This window comes from Pteropus vampyrus, unplaced genomic scaffold (assembly GCF_000151845.1).
Source record: "Pteropus vampyrus isolate Shadow unplaced genomic scaffold, Pvam_2.0 Scaffold202, whole genome shotgun sequence".
NCBI classification, from domain to species: Eukaryota; Metazoa; Chordata; class Mammalia; order Chiroptera; family Pteropodidae; genus Pteropus; species Pteropus vampyrus.
This window is the reverse complement of record NW_011888983.1, coordinates 1,065,639-1,085,498: the sequence shown is the minus strand read 5'-3', so window position 1 is coordinate 1,085,498 and position 19,860 is coordinate 1,065,639. Positions and strand designations below refer to the sequence as shown.

Below are 19,860 nucleotides of genomic sequence, written 5' to 3'. Positions count from 1 at the left end.
AACTCTCTTGAGAATGAAACAGAGGAAACGATGTTGTACTCTCTTCCTGAGCAGCGAGGCTACAACTTGTCACTTTCGTGACATCTGTGTACACCAGGGTCACTGCGCCCTCTGCACCCCAGGGCTGGGCCTGGCCTAATGACCCGACCCCAAGGAGAAGTGCAGCAGAGAGGAACAGGGACACGGAGACTACAGCAGACCTCCACCTTCTGGAGCAGGGGCAACTAGGGGGCCAGGGGACGAGGAGAGTTCTCATCTGGTGGTCTCTATGTGAGGGCTGCAGCTTCATTTAAGAGAGACAGAGGGAGGGAGGCAGGTGTCACTGAAAGCCCAGGGTTCCCTGGCTGGGGGTTGCATTTACACAGTTGACCCAGGTTCTTTCGTTCTTTCCTTCTTCCCACCTTCCTTTCCTCATTTCCTCCCTCCTCTTCTTCTTGCACACGTGCTGGGGCAGGGGAAGAGGGGCTGGGGGAGCAGGACTGTCTGCTCTTATAATTTGAGAATTAAGCCTGAGTGCACAAGAGACATTCCCTGCTCCGCCCCCCAATCCCCCCCCTACCCCCGCCCCCCCACCAATCCTACTGGAAGTTAATAGGATCCAACCCAGATAAGGGAGGAAGGGTGAGCTCTGGCCTGGGGGTCTCCCTTCTTTTAGTTGGGCTGGTCTCCCATTCCTTCTCTTGCAATTCACTCAACAACCCCTAAGCTCTGACTGCTGGCCAGGCCTTCGTCAGGAGTACAATCCTTGCCCTCAGAAACTCAGTCGCAGGTGTGAGAGGGCAGGCACCACAGACCCGCTCCCCATGGAGAAAGCAGCTTCTGCTGGCAGGAAGGCTGCCCCTCTCCCCTGCTCCAGGCTGGCCCCCGCTCAGCAGGTTTTAAACGGACCGTGCAGGTCACTCTGTCCTGCAGCAGAGGCTGACAGCCACTGTCACGGGAAAAGGAATGCTTTGTCCAAGGCACCCGTGGTTGTCTTGTCCCTTCCCTTGTTGATAGCATCTGGATTTTAGTCACTTCATCAGAAGGTCTTTTCTTGGGATTAACTGGGCTCAATGTTACAAAAGAAATACCCTCCCCTAGGCCACTGTGGGCACTAGCACAGGCCAATGTTTCAGAGATAAATTTCTTAACCACAGTATACTGGTAAGTAGCTGTATTGGAAAATTTTTTAGTTTTTTTTTTTTCTCCTGGAATTTCCAAAACCAATTACATTTTTAATATTCTTGGCTTAGGCTGGTCAATTTCCACCAACAAGCACTGCAGGAAGTGATCTAATACAAACCATCATCCACAGCACATTGCTATGCACCAGGCACCGTATACATATCTGCCATTTGGACCATGCAACCGCCCTAAATGGCACCTTATCCCAATTTCATAGATGAGGAAACTAAGGCATGATAAGTAACTTGCTCGAAAGCATACAACTAGTGAGTGGGAGATCTGACTCCCCTACTCCTTGCCTCCTACAAAAAAGGACACCACGTCCTGAATGACACCAGGCCACAACATCTCATTTATCAAAGGAAATAAGGGTGAGTGAGGACAGGTGAATGTGAAGGTGCTGGTGGGTGCTGCACTGGGTGGGGCTTCTCTAGACACAGCCACCCCAGCCTAGACAGAGCCTCGCCTTAGAAAATAAGCGGGCCCCTCACTGGACCACCTTATGTAATGACAATAAGCTTGGACTAGAAAATTACCGAGTGTAAGACTTCTCATTCTGTCTCCTACCCTGGATGGTGAAGTTCCAGGGCATCTGCTTCAAAATGGGCCCCAACAACCTTGGTGATAGAGCCTCTTTTCTTCAGTCCCCCAGCCCTAGGACCCCCAGCCTGAATCTGCCATCTATCAACTGTGCAACCATGGTGAGCTGCTTTTAAATTCTCCAAGCTACAGGTTGGCCATCTGTGGAAAGGGGAAGACATCTATTTTTCTTTTGGGAAGGATGAAATGAGACGAGGCTCTTAGCATAGAGCTTAGCCCAGGACAAAACCACAGTAAATTGATGCCAATGGAATCGTATGCGTTCTCCACCAGAAACTCAAGTTCTGCTATCTGAATATAAGGTCATTGGAAACCTGGGCTGATTGAGGTGAGCCCTCACCTGGGGCGGGAGGGAGGCTGATTTGATGAAGGGACCGGGTTTGCTGATGGTGGTCATGCTCCTGCACAAATATTCCACCAGGTGGCGCCACGGTACAACATTCGCAGCCCTTCAGGCCAACACGCACAAATTGCTGGGGTCTCCAGGGTCTTCCTGCATAAGGAGAACCGGATTTCATTAGCCAATTCAGAGCTAAAGAAAGCCTGAGGCCCTGTCACTCTTCATAGCTTCTCTAAATTTCCTTAATCCAGATCTTCATTAAAAACATGGTGGGAGGGAGGTGGAGAGACAGTGAAAGTGGCAATGGCAAGCTAAGACATCAACGAGGTCCATTGAGCACCTGCAAGGCCCTGTGGCAGGTATCGTTCAGTTTTAGAGCTGAAAGAGGCCTTCAAGGAAATCTAGCCTTGCCTCTTTGTTTTCCAGAACAGAAGGGCTTTCACCTTGGGGTGCAACATGACTCAGGAGGATGAGTTTCAGGTGAGGCTACCACACTTCCTCACTGAGCCAGAAAAAACCAGGTGAAGACTGAACTGCAAGCTATCCAGCTGTAGAGGGAAGGGAGAAAATCAATCAAGAGCGACTTCTGAGGCTATTTGTGCCCTAACCTCTCCTGGCAGACAGGAGTCGCTCCATGAATGTTTGCTGAACTGACTTAGGACCTAGGACTAAGTTTAAACCATCCAAGAGGCTTCCCCCTCAGGACTGGAGAAGGGGACACGTGTCTGTCAGGATCCCCATATTTTAGAAGAACATTCCCATGAAGCAGTTCCAGGTCAGAGCTACAAAGTCCTTGGGGGTCAACCCTCCGTGGTGCAGATGACTGCTGAGGGCAAAAGAGGGTCAACAACTCACCCCCATATCAAAACAGTACAGAACGAAGAAACTTTCTCTGTACTAATATGACATGTGTCCAGGATGTACTGTTAAGCAAAAAAGGGAGGGCATAAAATTGTCTAAATTTCCATCATTTGTATAAAAAAGACAAAATTAGTATATTTGTATTTGCTCGCATTTGCATAAACAAATTCTGGAAGGGTTCAAAAGACACTGTAAAGAGTAGTCATAGGGTAGAGGGGGGATGAATGAATGGCTGGATGGGAACAGGGGAGAGAGCGATACTTGTCTCCATGTACATTGCACCCTGCTTAATCTTTGAACCAAGCAAATGTATTACCTTTCAAAGTCTGAATTTTAAAAACAGCCTGCCCAAGATCACAAAATGTTTTCCACAGTTGTGAGATGCTTTTACCAGGTGGGTTATGAAATGCAAGGTGATTGTAAACAATTCACAGAAGCACTGAATCATATGGTAAGAAAGTCATTCCCTTTTCATTTCTCTTTAGCCTTCTGAGTCCATTAAGGAGAATGTCTCGGTGAGACGTTAGTGGGTCTTTAACACCTCTCTAACTCCTGGTAAACTGCCTTTTCAACAAAGAAAGCAGGCTTAGCCTTGGCCAATAGTAGTGGCTAGCTAAAATGGAATCATGATATTTTCTCTACACTGAATTTATTTGTACTAATGTCTACTATAAATGGCAAATAATGCTGGCTTTCCATTTACTAGAATGAGGCTCCCTTTGCAAAACAGATTTTAAGTAAAATGTGAGTTGCTCTAAAGAAATATATTACATAAATTTTATACCCTAATGCCATTGCTTTGTGAATATGATATTATCAAGTGCTAACCTTGTGCCAGAAACTGCGAAGTGGTTTCCATGAATTAATATACTTGATCCTCTTGCCTCTGTGAGGTGCAGATGAGGACACAGAAGGGCAGGGAGAGAGCGGAACGTGTCAAGGTTAACTGGAGATGGAGCTGGGAATTTGAACCTAGACGTTTGGCCTTCTGCAGACCCCACCACCACTACACACACATATGTGCACGCATGCACACATGTGCACACACACACAAACGTGCGCGCACACACACACACACAGAGCAGAGGAATTAAAGCTGGTGGCCCAGTGAATTCAAACCAGCCTCCCCCAGTATGTGAGGCGCTTGCCCTAAAGGCTCAGGCTTCATTTGGAACCTCTTCCTCTTCCTCCTCCCAAGCTCTGGGTCCCTAAAGCCAAATGTTTTCATCTGTCCTCCCATCCCCAAACCAGAGAGTCAGACACACACACACACACACACACACACACCATCTGCAATTCCACTGAGTGCTCAACCTCCTTCTGCAACTTTGCCTCTCTGCCTTTTGGGCCCTGGGCAGCAGCACGAGGAAGGCTGAGCTCTGCTTCTCCCACTGTCATGCTCTGTTGGACAGGCAGCAGGCTTCTCTCTCCATCTAGTTTTGGCAGCAAAGCCCTCTGCTGCCCCCTCCCTGACCTGCACCACTGCTGCACAGTCCTTCAGGGACCCTGTGCAAGGTGACTGGATTTCTCCCCTTGTCAGTTTGCAATGAAAATGTCTTGTGCTCAGGAATGAAAGTCCAGAGCTGGGAAGCTATAGGGGCCACTCAGCCTGGAAGCTGCAGCCAGTGTCCTCTCACCCAACCTGTGTCCTCTGCCCTCACAGAGCAGATCTCACGGGCACAATAGATCCCAGGCATAGTGACACCTATTTCTTCCTTGTCTCCCTCTTCTCTGAGTGAGCTTGGGTGACTCCCCTCCTCTTTCTGGGCCACCTGCACCCTCTGCACAATCAGGGTCAAAACTATCCCTATCCCCACCCCTGCCATCTAAATTGCCTGGAGGGCTTTGTAAGAGGCAGGTTCTGGGGCACATCCCTCAGCACCTCTGAGAAAGTCTACAGGGAGGCCTGGGGATCCGCATCTGTAACAAGTCTGTAACAAGTCTGTAACAGATTCTGACAAGCAGCCAAAGACCCAAAGGCGAAATAGAGGCCTAGTTGGGAATGTGGGCTTTGGCCTCGGTTTGAATTCTAGCTCCACCCCTGGGTTGCTGAGGGTCCTGGAGCAAGTTATAAACGCTCTACAGTGTGCTCAGCAGTGACATAAAGATGACAGGGATAATACTTAAGTCACAAATTCTGGTGACAATTAAATGACGTAAAGTGCTTCACACAGTGTCAGACACACAGAACACTCAACAAATTCACCCTGTCCTGACACTCAAGACCTGCAACAAGCCCCTTAGCTGCCAGGAGCAGAGGAGCATCTTCATTTCTTCTCTAACAGCTAGGGAGGGGGCGACACTGGTCTGAAAAGCCTAGCAGTACCCCAGCCAGAGGCCCTCAGTGCCTGGGACATTGTGGTCGCTCTGGGCCGAAGCCGTGTCCTCTATCCTTCTCTGTCGCCCACCATGCCAAGGGTAATCCCCGAGGCTCTGAGGGGCAAGAGTGACGCAGTTCATCATCCCTTCTTAGAGATGAGGAACAAGGCTCGAGAGGCTAAGTGAACTGTCAAAAGTCATGGACCCACAAAGCAGAGCGGGGCCTGCAAACAGACTGGCTTTTTCTGGCGCCCAGCTGGCCAGGGTGGGGGTATCACCAGCTCAGGTGTCTGAGGGCAGAGGCTCTGCCACCACACCAGGGCTTCTTCCTCAGCTCACACAGCTAGAGTCCCTAGTTAGGGAGTCTGACACTCTGCCTCTGCCAAAAGGCCAGGCTCCGGTCCTAGTCCCAGGGAAAGGGGGAGCCAAGAGAGGGCTCCTTGGCGAGCTAGCAGAACTGGCGCACTGTTTTGCCCACTCTCGGGCTTGGCGTCTCCTCTGGGGAGATAGAAATGTGACCCCATCCAACCACCTGCAGGCTATCGGGTGGGCGCGGGGAGAGGTAGAGCTCAGAGAACAAAGGACTAAGAACTCACGGAAGGAAGGGCCCAGGAGGCCGGCGGTACAGGAGATGGAGCGGGAACAGACGGTCAAAACTGGCAGCTCCACTCTCCAGGCAGCCCCAAGCAGGGAGTCGAAATAACTCCACGGTGGGGTGGGGCTCCCCTTTCCAGCCCCACAGAGGCAGCGGAGGCCTGGTGGGATCCAGCTGTGACTCATGTTGGGTGGCATGGGTAGGCACGGCTCTCCCTGAGGCAGCCAGGCTGCAAATCCAAACTGACACGGAAACACAGGGCTTCGCGGATTAGCCCTGGAGATTAGCGGAAACCTCCCCAGAAATCTGCCCTCAAGGCAGCCCAGTCTGGGGGGTCCTGTCACACAGCAGGTGGGGGGCAGGGTGTGGGCTGAGGACGAGGGCCCACCCTCCTCAGTGAGCCTCTACTTAGGACACACACTAGGCCAGTGCGCCCCTCAGCCTCACTCAGAGGCCCATCAGGGCCTGCATCCAGCCACCAGAATAAGGAGCCTCAATCTGCTCGAACACATGTGCCGTAGGATTTCTCACTGTGCAGGCGAGAGCCTCTCCGAAGGCATTCAAACAGGAGGCAGAGACGCTTATGGCTGACACAGGCTGCACAACCCCAGGGCACCTTCCCTCCACCATGCTGCCTCTACCGACAGGCCAGGCCGTCCCAGCACACTCTCAGGCCCTGGACTTCGAAAAGTGGGGCAGAGCAGTGTTAGCAAACTCTGCCAGAGCCTGAGGGGCACAGGGACAGTAGGCTGAGGAAAGAATGGTCAAGAGGTAGGTCCCTGGGCCTCCAGCCCAATCCAACATGGCAGCTCTGCTGGGATTGTGTTGTGTATTTGGGCTCAAGCAACAAACGAGACAAGACACAACTCTTCTTTCTCAAACAACTCACCCAACTTAGGCTGGATGACAAGTCCCTGGGGAGGCTGCCTCTGCTGCAGTGTGGCCGCTGCTGCCCAGGGGTTGTCCCACCTCCCAGCGCCTGCTGGGAAATGAGGCATGGCCCTTCTCCTCCCCCAGTGTCCTAGTCAAGGGCAGGGAGTAAAGAACTCTCAATTCTCCTCAAAGGGCTTAGGATTTGGGAATGGAAACTGAATTCTAGAAAAAGATAGTCCTTAGCCCTAAATTTGGCTCAGATTCATTATCTCCTACAAGGTATTTATAGCTAAGTTGGAGGTCCACTTAAGATTTATGTCTTCAGAGAGTCTCACAGGGGAAAAAAGAACAGAAAACTCAGCCAGAGACACAAGCTGAGGAGGAAGGGGGAGGGTGTCTCGGGGGAGGGGAACGCTGGGCGGGAACAGTCTTTCCCTGGCGGCTACTGGGCAAGGTGGGCAGATGCACCAGGGCAGCAAGAGCTGCACAGGGAGCAGCCAGGACACTGGCCAGGGCTGGCACCGCCCTCCCTTGCCCAGGCCAAAGAGGCTGCTGGGAGGCAGTCTCCTTTTGTTGTCTGCGACTCCCCCGCAAGGGCCCAGCACCCTCTTCTCTACATGCCCAACAGCCTCTGAGAAATAAAGACACAGAGAAAAACGGAGAAAGCTCCCCAGGAATGTCTGTGATAAAGGCTGCCAGCCCCCTCGAGGGCAGCAGGGGACACAGGACCTAGGGAGAGAGTCCTGTTCTGGGAAGCAAAGTAGGTTGTCAGGAAGGGTAGAATCAATCTCAGTCTCTCTCCCCTGTCCTCCCCTACATGCATCCCATTATTGTTTCCCCAACACTGGCCTTCAAGAAGCACCTCCAAATCCTGCCTTACTCCCCCAAACTTCCAAACCCCAAAGAAGAGATCTTAAGAAGATTCTAAGAAGAGAGTGAAAGATCTGGTCCTTGGGCAGGGGACTAAGTCCTCAAGTTCACCAAGCCTCTCTCTGACCTTTAACCCTCAGCGACCCAACACCACTCCCAATCCCTGGGCAGGGCCTCCGTGCAGACCCAAGGCTCCCCAGACAAAACTCAAAGCCTCTGCTTACAAAAAGCAGGGCACCCTCACCCCCCACGCACTGAATAGTTACTGCCAAGACCCCCACTTTCTACAGAGAGTATGCTGCAGACAGAGGCTAGAAGAGGCTGAGCAGCCTCTGGTCAGAGGCCCTGGGCGAAGGAGACCTGTACCCAAGCTGTCCCAACCCCGCAGCTTATCAGCCATTTTGGCTGGAGGACCCCAGCTCAAGGCTAACCTCAAGCCCAGCTTCTCAGAGTGAGCCCCGAAGCTATCCAAGCATCGGACAAGGGGCCCAAGTCCAGGCTTTCCCTAGATCCCCTCCCAGGTCCCAGAGCCGAAGGAGAAAAGCTTGGAAACCACCCTCCAAGGTCAAATGCTCACTTCTACCCTGTTCCCCAATCCCAATCACTCCCGACCACCTTCACCACGTCTCCCAGAACCATGTGCAGCTGTATTATTATGAATATCTTTACACGGACTCAGTTTTAAATTTATTTATTGAAAACACCACAACAGAATGCCAGTACCACCTGTCATAAATAAAAGATAGTCAATAAAAATATACTGTTAAAACAAAACAGGGCTATAAAAGTCTGGAAACTCTTCCCGCCTGCCCTAGGCCCAAGGCCTGCTCCCTAGACATGGGAGAAGCCAGCATGTGTTCCAGGGGCATGAGACATATTGGCACCAAGCTCAGACTGTCTTCTTGGCATAAAAGGATTGGAAGAGAATGGAAAGGGAATCCCTTTCTTGCTCTGACTAGGTGCTTAATGCAGGCTCAATACTACCTAAAAACATCTCAAGGGAAGGAGGGCATCCACCTGATACTCTGGGAATGCTGGACTAGAGGCTCCGTCTGCCTCATCCTTAACACAGTGTGGAAACGTTGTCTGAGTACACCTTCGAGGCACCACTAGATCCCCTCCCCGTGTGCCTGCTCTCACACCAAGGCCTAGCAACTCCTTCTCCCCCAACACTGGACCCCCTGGTAGAGGTCACCGCTGGCTCAGGTGGGACACCAGGTAGACGAGGCCCACCAGCAGGAGTCCACGCACGCCGAGCATCATGAGCAGGAAGAGGAGCAGAATGGAGGTCACTGGCTCCACGGCGTGGTTGCCAAGATGCCACTGAGGGAAGCCCATGTTCACCAGCTGCCGGTTGAGGTCATTGAAGGGAGACTGAGCAGCACCCAGCCTGGCCCCGCCCTGTTGCTGCCGGGGGCCGGGACCCCCCAGGGGAGCACCATGACCCCTATTGAAAAAACTCTGGAAAGTGAAGACAGACAGAGAGAGAGAGAGACAAATGAATCCAGAGAAAGCTTCCCTGGAGCTGAGGCACTGGACAGAAGGGAGTCCTCTGGGCTGGGCCCTGCCCTCCCCCACAGCCACCCAGAGCCGTGTCCTCCTTTCTCAGCAATCCCCGATGCCACCCACAGGAATCCCAGCCACTGAGTCACGAGCTCTCAGAGCACAGAAAAGGCCAGTCCGAATTCCCCATGTGGTGCCCGGGACAGGAGAGACGAGGCAGGTCAAGGCACGTTGGACTACAGGGCATAGTATTCAGACAGGCATTTTTAACACTTCTTACTCCTTCCTTTAAAATCAACATCGTGTGGCTATGGGTTCATCTCCTCCACTTATTCTCCATGTTCTCTCTCATCCAAAGGAAGGAGGCTGGTTCTAGTAGAATTTACTAACCAGGTTTAGGGAGACAGAGCTCTTGGGTGTGAAATCTGGGAGGACTACTCAGAGAAGAAAGAGCAAGAAGGCAGGGGTCTGGGCAATAAATCTACTGTGGCTTTCCATAAGCCTCGACACCCCACCCCTCCCCAGCCCAGCTCTCTGCAAAGAGAACTTGGGGTTAGAGAAGGTTAATGACCAGCAAGAGAGCTTCTGGGAGCTAGAGAGTAACTAGTACAGAGGGCAGAAGCCAGCTGCTCCCCTACCACGGGGGCCGGGTGCCTACCTGTCGAGGGGTGCTACTCTGTGGCGGGGTACTGGTCCTTACGCGGGGGTCGTCATCCTGCACGATTTCTCCATTGGCCAAGATCCGCACCATCCTCTCAGAAACTCTGGATCCCTGCTAGGCTGCACCTTTCCTCAGACCTCAAAAAGGCTGGGGAAAAAAATTTATCAGAGATAGAGAGATGCTTGCTTTCAGTGGAAAACACTGCATTCTGGGTGCTCACACTGGTAACCCACACTGAGCAGGCACCGTATCTGATTAATAAAAAGAAGAAAGGTAAATGCAAGTTGTTTGCCAGACAAAAATCTTTCAGACACTGAGTCCACTGGGGAAACTATCAAAAGGATCCTTGGAGATAGTTTTATTACTAACCACTATCAGCGACAATGGGGACGAGAACTTTGGTGTGGCCCAGACACTGTGGAAAGTCCACTGAAGCTCATCTCACACCTCCCAACACTCCTCTGAGGCAGGTCCAGCTACAGACCCAGAGAGGTATATATAACTAGCTTGCCCAAGACCATTCATCTACCAGCAGCAGAAAAAGAAGGAGAAACTGGAAAGTCTGGCCCTATTTCTCTGAATACTAAATACCCATCCAGAAACTGGAAAGTCTGGCCCTATTTCTCTGAATACTAAATACCCATCCAGGGTCTCAGGATCTCCAGAGTCTCAATTTCCTTGCTAAATAATTGGTCCAGTGTGCTGGGAGTAAATGCCAAGGACCTCTCCTTCCCAGGAGAACTGGGTCCACTTAAGAACCACTTTAGATCCACTGCCTGGCAGCAGACCACACTGGTGGCCACACACCCCCAGCGCTGCATGGAGGAACAGACCTGCAGAAGGTACGCCCCTCGCCTGTACCTCACCTCAGGTAACATCAATCCCTCTTTTGTTAAAAGGAGGCCAGGGCCAGCCTTCCCAAAATATGGGATGGGGATGTTTCTGTGGTTCTGACAAAGCCCCACTCTGCAGACCCCAATGTGTCCATGGGCTAGAGGTGGGGTGAGACTCCTTCCATGTCTCTCCCTGAATCTGTGTAAAAGTCATTTTTTCTCAGGAGACAAGCCACAGTTTTCATTTAAATTCTCAAAAGCACTAGTGACACACACGTCAAAAGGGGTTAAAGAGACAGTTCTCTTCGCCCGTGGTCTGGAGCCTGAGACAGGCGGGTCCCCTTTTAGAAGCCTGCTGGCCCCTGCAGAATGCCAAGCGGGTCGTGGTCCTCTGCAGTCCCTTTGTGCTTTGTCATCCCGCCTCTCTGGGTGGGCTGTGGGCGCTGCCAGTCCTCGGTGCACCTACGGATGGCGGGGGTGGGGTGCTCCCGGGGCGGGAGGAGCTGCGGGCTGCGGGCTCTGGGGAGACGGCGCTGCCTAGGCCGCTGAGCCCGGCCTTGAAACCAGGCCCACGGCATGAAAAGGATAAGCCCCCACTTTCCCACGCCCGGGGCCCGGACACCCACCTGCAGGTGCGACTCCTGGCCCCGGCGCCGTCCTCTGGCCGCGGTTCCCAGGCCGCTTCCTCCCACCTGACCTCACAGGAAGCGCGCGCGCAGCAATGCGGCCCAGCGGGCGGCGCAGCATCGCCCTCTGCAGGCCTCTGTGGGAACCGCATCTGCCAAGCGCGGTAGACACCTAGCAGGGAGCCGGAGGAGGAAAAAAGAGGGCGGGAGAGGAAAGCAGGTGAGGACCATCGGGGTGGGAAGAAGAGGAGAAGGAAAGGGAAGCGGAGCCAAAACAGGAAACCCCAGGGCGTGGGGGGCGCCCCTGGCCTGGGAGGAGAGGTGGGCACAGGCTCAGCCTACCAGTGTAAGTTTGTTGAACCGGCTCCATGGATGCCCCTTGAGTAGGCCCTAGCCCTGCCCTCAAGAAGCTCCATCTCCAGTAATGAAGATAAGGCATGAAGCACAGGGCAGGTGCGACTAAGTGCAACGTGAAATAAGGCAGGCTTCCTGAAGGAGGCAGCCTTTAAGCTGGAGTCAGAAGGATAGGTAAATTATTACCAAAACAGGGAAATTATTACCAAACAAGGAAAGACTCTTGACAAAGGGAACCACTTGACCAAGAGTGAACAATCAACTTCTGCCTCTTTCCTGATGTGTTTGAATCGCCACCCTACCCCACCTCAACTTTCACATGTTGTTCCCTGTGGACCTGTCCACCAGTAGGAGAGAATGAGCTCTGCAGTGCCATGATTTGGGTTCAGATTCCAGACTCTGGCAGGTTGCTGAGTTGCTCAGTGTCCTCATCTGCAAAATGGATATATTCATAGCATTTACTTCACAGGATTGTGCGAAGATTAGTGCCATGAGAGTCCTTGGCACATGGCAAGGGTTGCTAAACATTAGTTAAGATTATCAATCAGTGGATGTTTCTCAGAGTAGGCAGATATTTATTGAGCATTTATTAGGACCCAGATGCCCGCTAGCCCCTGGGTGGAGGGAACAGAAAAAATATATAAAGAACCTCTACAAATGAATAAGAAGATGGACAATTAATAAAAACGTAGGCCAAAAAAATGTAGGCAAAGGATTTGATAGAGCAAATTAAAAAAGAAGAAACCCAAATGGCCAATAAACTCTTGAAAAAGGGCTCAGCATCATTAGCAATCAGGGAAATACAAATTAAAATCACTGTGAGACCACCACGCATTCATCAGAGAGACTATAATTTAAAAGTCTGACAACACCAAGTATTGGTGAGTATGTGCAGCAGTGGGAATTTCCACACATAGCTGGTGGATGTGTCAGTTGGTATAACCACTTTGGAAAACCATTTGGAATTGCTTATGAGAGGTGAATATTTACATTCTTTATGACACAGGAGACAAAAGTGAATGCTTGCACATACCAGATCATGTGTACAAGCATTTTTCATAACAGAGACTGAAAAAAATTAAAATGTCCATCGAACTAAAATAGATAAATTGTAGTTGAACCGTACAATAGAATGCTATACAGTGAAAAAGACTATGAATTCTAAATACATGCAATACCATAGTTAAATCTTTAAAATACTATGTTGAACCAAAGAAACCAGAAGCAAAATAAATCTTACTTATGGTTTCATTAGTATCAAGATTAAAAGAAAGTAAAATTGAATTACATCATTTAAGGATGCATACTTGAGTGGTGAAGTATATTAAAAAGTAAAGAAATTATTACCAAACATTTAGTAATTCAGTTTTCCTAAATTTAAAGGAGTATGGCAAGGGGTACGCAGACAGTAGGCAGAGTAGGCTATGAGGTGCTGGCAATATTCGATTTCTTGACCTGGTTGGTGGTTTTATGGGTGTTCGCATTATAATATAATTTGTTAAACTATAGGAAGAAGAAGGAATGAGTCAGTTTATCCAGGTGTTGGTCAAATAGGTCTATTCTTTCATTAAAGGCAAACTAGGTAGGGATTAAGTGTGTGGCTTCTGGGGACAGTTGACTTGGATTTAAAATCTCCGGGCTTGCTACCTCCTTGCTGTGTGACCTTATAGAATTTGCTTAACCTCTCAATGCCTCGATTGTTTCATCGGTAAAAACAGGGATGATAATACTATCTAATGTGAAGATTAATAACAGACATGCAGTAAACAGTACCGGAGCCTTGTTAGATAAGTAAAACTTCATACAGTCGTTCAACATAAAATCCCTTGAGTGCTCATGCTAGGTTGGGCCCTTCAATAAGCCTTTGAAGGCCAGGGGACTTGGGCCCAAGGCTGCAGCTACAGAGCTCTCAGAACTGCAGCTCCACCTTAGAGTCAATGAGGCTACTATCCAGATCAGATTGAAGGCCTGGGGCCGGCTGAGCCCACAAGCTGCTAACAGGTCCCAGTTTGGGGCAACCCTGCAGGGACAGGAAGCCAGGCAGGCAGTCGCTAGCTGCCTGCTTCCGCAGCTGGTCATAGGGGCTTCGGGCAGTCTGGCACCAGAACTCAGGTGGCCTCTCCTACTTCAGGGCTCAGAAGAGTGAAGGGACATCATACTGTGAGAAAAGAGGAGCAGGGAAAGTGGAGGAGCCAGAGGGTCTTGGTCGCCTTTTATCACATCCTTAGAGGGAGTAGAAGCAGAAGAGTGGGGGTGGGGTGAGCAAAAAAAAAAGAGCCAAAAGCATAGAATGAGACCAGCCCAACCGAGTGCTTTTTGTGGGGTTTTAATTAAGCCTGGAGGCCTCATTGTTCCTTTCAGGGTGGAACATATGTTCAGGGCCTGGCTGAGATTTGGGACTGAAATTTCAATGGTGCTGGGCCCTACGGCCTGACGGAGGAGGGGGTGGGGTGGGATGTGTGGCTTAGGGATGTGTCCGTAAGCCCTGTAAGAATCTATAGCATCTCCTAGAGTCACCTTCATTGGAGCAGAAAATAAAACAACCAGAAAGGGTAGCTGAGCTCCCCACCCCAACCCAATATAGAGGAAAGCCTGTGGGGCAGGGCAGAACTACCTTCGCTTTAGCAGGCTGTGTGTGACCTTCAGTAGATGTCAGTTTCCCGATGTGCACCATTCAGACAGAGCTGGCTAGGAGAATAGTCACCTACACCTGCCACCACCATCATCAGGGGCCACCCAAGTGGCTGGCAGCCCAACATTAAAGGCTTGAACTTGAGGTCAAACTTCCATTCTAACACTCACTCTGCAGCTCACCAACTGTGTCACCTTGGGTAAGTGACTCAGTCTCTCTGAACCTGTTTCCTCACCTATAAAGTGAGGTGATGATTCCCATCCTCTGTGTTTGCAGTTGACTAGGATGACCCATGTGGAGCCCTCTGCACATAGTGCCTTGTGGGTGTTTACTGTCGCCAGCAGACATAGTCATTACTAGTGAACCTTCCCCTCCTGGGGCCCTGGTGGTGAAAAGAAAGGAACGCAGGCCGGTGAGCACACTCAGAGTATAGAAAAGTACAACAGCACAGCCCATCCAGGCTGCAGAAGCATAAAATGAAGAGAAGTCTCCCTAGATGGGAAGGTTGAAGGTCTTGCAAAACCCAAGTGAGTTAAAGGTGGGGTTGCCTTTAGGTAGGGGATTAGTATCACACAGATGTGAGGCTGGGGGTCTAAGTAGCGCGTTTAAGGACAGAGCAGGTTGACCTAACTGGATGAAGATCCTGTTGGGGCGTAGTGGGACTGGATGCTCGGAGTATTGTTTGGCTCAGGATGTGAGATATAAACACACAGACAAGCCGGGACGTCTCTTTCCTTAGCTAACCAAACAGAGCCCTGGACTCAAGGATTTCCAAGACTATGCTTCACTGTAGGCCACAGGGAGCCATGGAAGGTTTTGAAGCCTCCAGGCACTGTGGACAGCAGGAGTTCAGCCTGTGCCAAGGGAACCAACTGTAGGTGAGAGAGCCTGAGTGATAGGGACGGTCTCCAAAGAACTCAGAAAGCTACTTCTAGAGTGAGATGATCAGCATTTGGATATGACCGCACCTAGAAAGCACTAGCATGGGGTGACAACTACAGTAGTCAAACAAAAGCTTTCCTGATTCTTCCCATTTTGGGGCTCAAACCAGCAGCTAGAGAGGTAAGCAGAAGGGAAAAAAGAGAGAAGTTGATCACACCTCCCATAAGCACGCCTATCCCATGACAGGGGTACCAGTCTGTGTAGGTCTGAGTCGAGGGGGAGGAGAAGCCCTAAATAAAGTTGGGGTTTTTATATTGCACTAGACTGAACATTCTAATATTTGTAAAAAGACGCTATGCATTTGTTACATATCAGTGATTGGGAGATCCCCTGAGAATGGCCAGAGCTTTCACCCAGGGGCAATGAAGAATAAGATGGGAGAGCCAGTTTGAAGGGGCAGTGGGGAGAAATGACATAGCCACTTTCTGTTTGCTTCCTAGCAAGTACAGATCATCCAAAATCTGGCTAAAGATATCCAACTCTGGAATGATAATTGCCAAGTGAAAAAAGGAAGGTACTGGACAATATATAGTGTGGTGTTGTTTATCTAAGAAAGGGAGATTATCAATACAAACAAGTAAATAAATAAATACATTTGCTGATATTTTTAACAATGGAAGGAGAAACCAAAAACTAATAAAAATGGCTTCCAGTAAGGAGAAGGAAGAGATGGGGCTGGAAATTAGACTTCTCTGAAAGTATTCTGTTTTATGGTTTTGACTTTGGAGCCAGCTAAATGTTTTACATAATTATAAAATAAAATTGAATCAAAAAATTTTAAAGTAAGACCTAAAAATAAAAAATAAAATGAAGCATATAAACTTAACTCCACGTCGAGGTTAGAGCCACAGAGAATTAATTTCAAATGATTTTAAGACACAATAATATGTCACAAGGACAAAAAGAACTTCAAAATTTCTTAAATTGTATTTAGTAACTGTATTTTAGTAATAAATATTACTAAATAACCATACTTTAGTAACCCCCAGGAGTGTCTCACTCTCAAGCTCATTCACACTCTGCCTCCAGCAATTGGTTAAAATCACCATTAAGTATATCTGCCAGATTGTGGCTCCTGGCTTCTGCTCCAGGTAAGCTGATTCTGACTCTGATTCTCTCTATTCATCTGTATCTCAAGATTTCACGGGGGCCATTTGGCCTGCGACTTCAGTTCTTTGATGAGTCTAAGAAAATTGGTTGATTTTCAGTTTGTCCACCTTTTTTCTTTGCTGTAAGTATGGAATGATGACTTTCAAGCCCCTTTATATGTTACAGCTGAGATCAGAAGTCTCATCCATAAATTCGTAAGTTATTTTTTTTTAGAAAGTCATTGATTACTTTGGAGGTTGCTAAGTATATCTGTCAGAGTTCAATCAGAGAGGTAGAACCACCAGGAGGTATTTATAATAAAGGATTTCTCATAGGGATTTGACCTTACTCAATTGGGGGAGCTGGTTACACCCTGGATGCAAGGCTGCCACTTCCAAGTCAGCTGCTAGAGCCTGACATCCACAGGCAGGCAGGCAGACAGGGTGGGAAGATGGACATGAGGTAAAGGAGCAAAGTAAACTGGAACCTCTAAGGCAAGTGGGAACTCTCATCAATCTCTCACCACCTCCACGCCTCGAACTGGGATGATGTTGGTGGCACACCCTTCAACACGGAGCTAAACACAGCCCTAGCCCAGGAGTTAGAGAAGCTGAGGAGCATCTATCTGGTAAGAGCTAGAGTAGCTGCAGTCTGGCTCTTGTCCCATGCCGACGAGATTAACCAGCAGGTCAGCAGCAATGTAAACTCTGTGGCACCCTGCCTTGACCTTCTGAGCATAAAAAAATTATAGATGGCTGCTACTTCACTTCGTCTTCCAAATCTTGCACAAAATGTTGACTGTAGTGCCTTCTAACTTGGAACTCTGCAAGAAAGAGAATTCTGAGAAACCATTCCAGCTTAGCTAAACTAGCCTAATACAAATCCACTATACTAGGACATCAATTCATTATTCTGAGGACCTATAAATAAAGGAATGAGTTGCATTTAGCCTTCCTTTCCTATATAAATTTTAATTCAGGGTAATCCACTAGCTGATGAGGGAAATTTTTCATTCTGATGCTCACAACTTTGGCAGTTTGCAGGCATTTGGTCGGAGACATTTGGTTCTCTTGGACATGAACCCTCCAACAGGCCAGCTCAGGCTCGTTCACATCCTGGTCTCAGGGTTTAAAGTTCAGCAAAAAGAGCAAGGCTTAATGAACAAACACCTTTCAAATTTCTGTTTGCATTATGTTTGCTGGTGTCCTATTGGTCAACACACATCAAAAATAGACTCTTCACCCCAGTTTCAAGGGATGGAAAAATAGACCCCCTTCTCTCAATGGTAGGAGCAGTAACCATGTAGAAGGGTATGCGTGGGAAGAAAAGAATCATTTTACAGTCTATCATACTACCTTGCTACAGCCCAAATGAATTCAAGCAGATGTTATGGTTTACTTTAATTAAACTTTATATTTTAAGATAATTGTAGATTCATAAGCTGTTATAAGAAATAATGCAAAGAGATCTCTTATGCTCTTTATTCAGTTTCCTCCAACGGTAACATTTTGCAGAACTCTAGTGCAATATGGTGTGAGGCCAAGATATAGAATATTTCCATCACCACAGGGATTTCTTGTGCCGCCCTTTTATAAACCTACCATCTCCTTAGTCTTTGGTAACCACTAATCTGTTCTCCATTTGCATAATTTTATCATTTCAAGAACATTATTTAAATGGAATCGTATAGTATATAATTTTGGAAATTGGCTTTTTTCAGTCCAGAGATTTATTTACCTGGAGATTCATCCAGGTTGTTGTGACTAATGACAGCTCATTCCTTTTCATTGCAGAGCGATATCCCATGGTATTACAGCACAGTTTGTAAATCTATTTACTACTGAAGCACAATTGAGTTATTTCCAGTTTGGGACTATGAGGAAGAAGGCTACTCGTGATATTGTGATTTATAATAAGAAATATGTATTTGGTCTTTATATTTTTTTCTGACACAGAACTCCTAAAACTCTTGGAATTTCCTAAGTGATAAGTTGTTATCCATAACAAGCCCCTTTCAACCACACCTGAGTTTCTATTAAGTTGTGACTTGTAGAAAGCCTCTGAGGATGAGGGCGAGTTGCCAGGAGAACCAACTATATGATTAAAGGGTTGGAACTTTCAGAACTGCTTTCGCTGCATCCCACATATTTTACTATGTTATATTTTCATTTTCATCCAGTTTTATGTATTTTTATTTTTATTTTGCCACTTTCTCTTTAACTTATGGATTATTTAGAAGTGTGTTGTTAATTTCCAAATGTTTAGAGATATTCCTATAGATTTATATTGTTCAAATCCTGCTAGATTTTCTGTCCAGCAGTTCTAGCTGTTGCTGAGAATGGGGTGTTGAAATTCCCACGGCAAACACAGATTTGTCTATTTCTCCTTTTAGCTTTGTCATTTCTTACTTCATGTTTTTTGAGGTCTGTTGTTTAGTATATACACACTTGGGCTCATTCTGTCTTCCTGGTAGATTGATGCTTTTATCATTAAGTGAGTGATGCCTACCTTTGTCTCCAGTAATTTTCATTGCTCTAAAGTCTGCTTTATCTGATATTGATAGAGCCACTCATACTTTTTAAAAACGAATGTTTGCATGGCATATCTCTTTCCATCAGTTTACTTTTAACCTACCCATGTTGTTGAATAGTGAGTATTTTTGTCAACAGCATGTAGCTGGGTAGTCTTTTTGTTGTCTACTCTCCTAACACCAGCCTTTTAATTAATATACTTAGACTACTTATATTTAAGGTAATTGTTGATATGTTAGATTACTCTGCCATTTAATTTTTTTTCTATTTGTTTCCCCTGTCTCTTATTTTTCTCTTTCTAAAAATTTTGTTTGTTTAGTCAACAGATATTTTTGAGCCTCAACTCTGTGCTAAGTAATTCAGGTTTAAAAAAATATATGATGCAATACGAAACAGTTGCCTTCAACGAACTGAGGGAAGAAACGTTTTATTAGGCAGGCAGCTGGAACATTACAAAGGCAGCTCTGTCCCTCTTTTCTTGCCTTTCTGTGGGTCACTTGAACATTTTTTAAGATTCCAACTTTACTTATTTATAATGTTTCTGAGTGTATCACTCTCTATATTTTTCTTAGTGGTTTTTCTGGAATTACAATATACACATGTGCTTTACCGCAGTCTACCAGTATCAACACGCTCTCGCTTCAAGTGAAGTGTGGAAACTGAACTTCCATGTAGATGCCTTTACCTTCCCCACTTTTAAATACTATTGCCTTGAATATCAGATGGTGTTATCATTTTTGTTTCAATCATTATATATGATTTATAAAACTCATGAGGATAGTCTTACTGTATCTACTCATATTTCTGCTCTTTCTCTATTTTTTTTTCCTACTTTCCTAATGCTCCTAGAGACCTTTTATCATTTCCTTTCTGGCTGAAGAATTTCTTTATCCATTCTTTAAGGATAGGTCTGCTAGTGACAAATTATTTGTTTTCCTTTGTCTTTCACTCCTGAAGGATTCTTTTTCCAGACGTAGAAATTGTATTTAGGTTTTTCCTTTCTGCACTTAAAAAATGTGTGCCACCTTTCCTCTGACCTTCACGTTTCAGGTAAGAAAGCTGCTTTC

The 19,860-nt window shown here is 47.7% G+C and overlaps 1 protein-coding gene across 1 annotated transcript; it reads right to left on the bottom strand.

Annotated features, from left to right (window-relative positions):
* Positions 1-8,297: 8,297 nt before the first annotated feature.
* Positions 8,298-11,349, bottom strand: FAM241B (family with sequence similarity 241 member B). The gene is made up of 3 exons (XM_011372160.2): positions 11,246-11,349; positions 9,784-9,933; positions 8,298-9,083 (listed from the first exon to the last, which is right to left on the bottom strand). The coding sequence occupies exons 2-3, from the start codon at positions 9,874-9,876 to the stop codon at positions 8,814-8,816; spliced, it is 363 nt and encodes a 120-aa protein (XP_011370462.1). The 5' UTR covers positions 9,877-9,933; positions 11,246-11,349; the 3' UTR covers positions 8,298-8,813.
* Between the last annotated feature and the right edge of the window lie 8,511 nt (positions 11,350-19,860).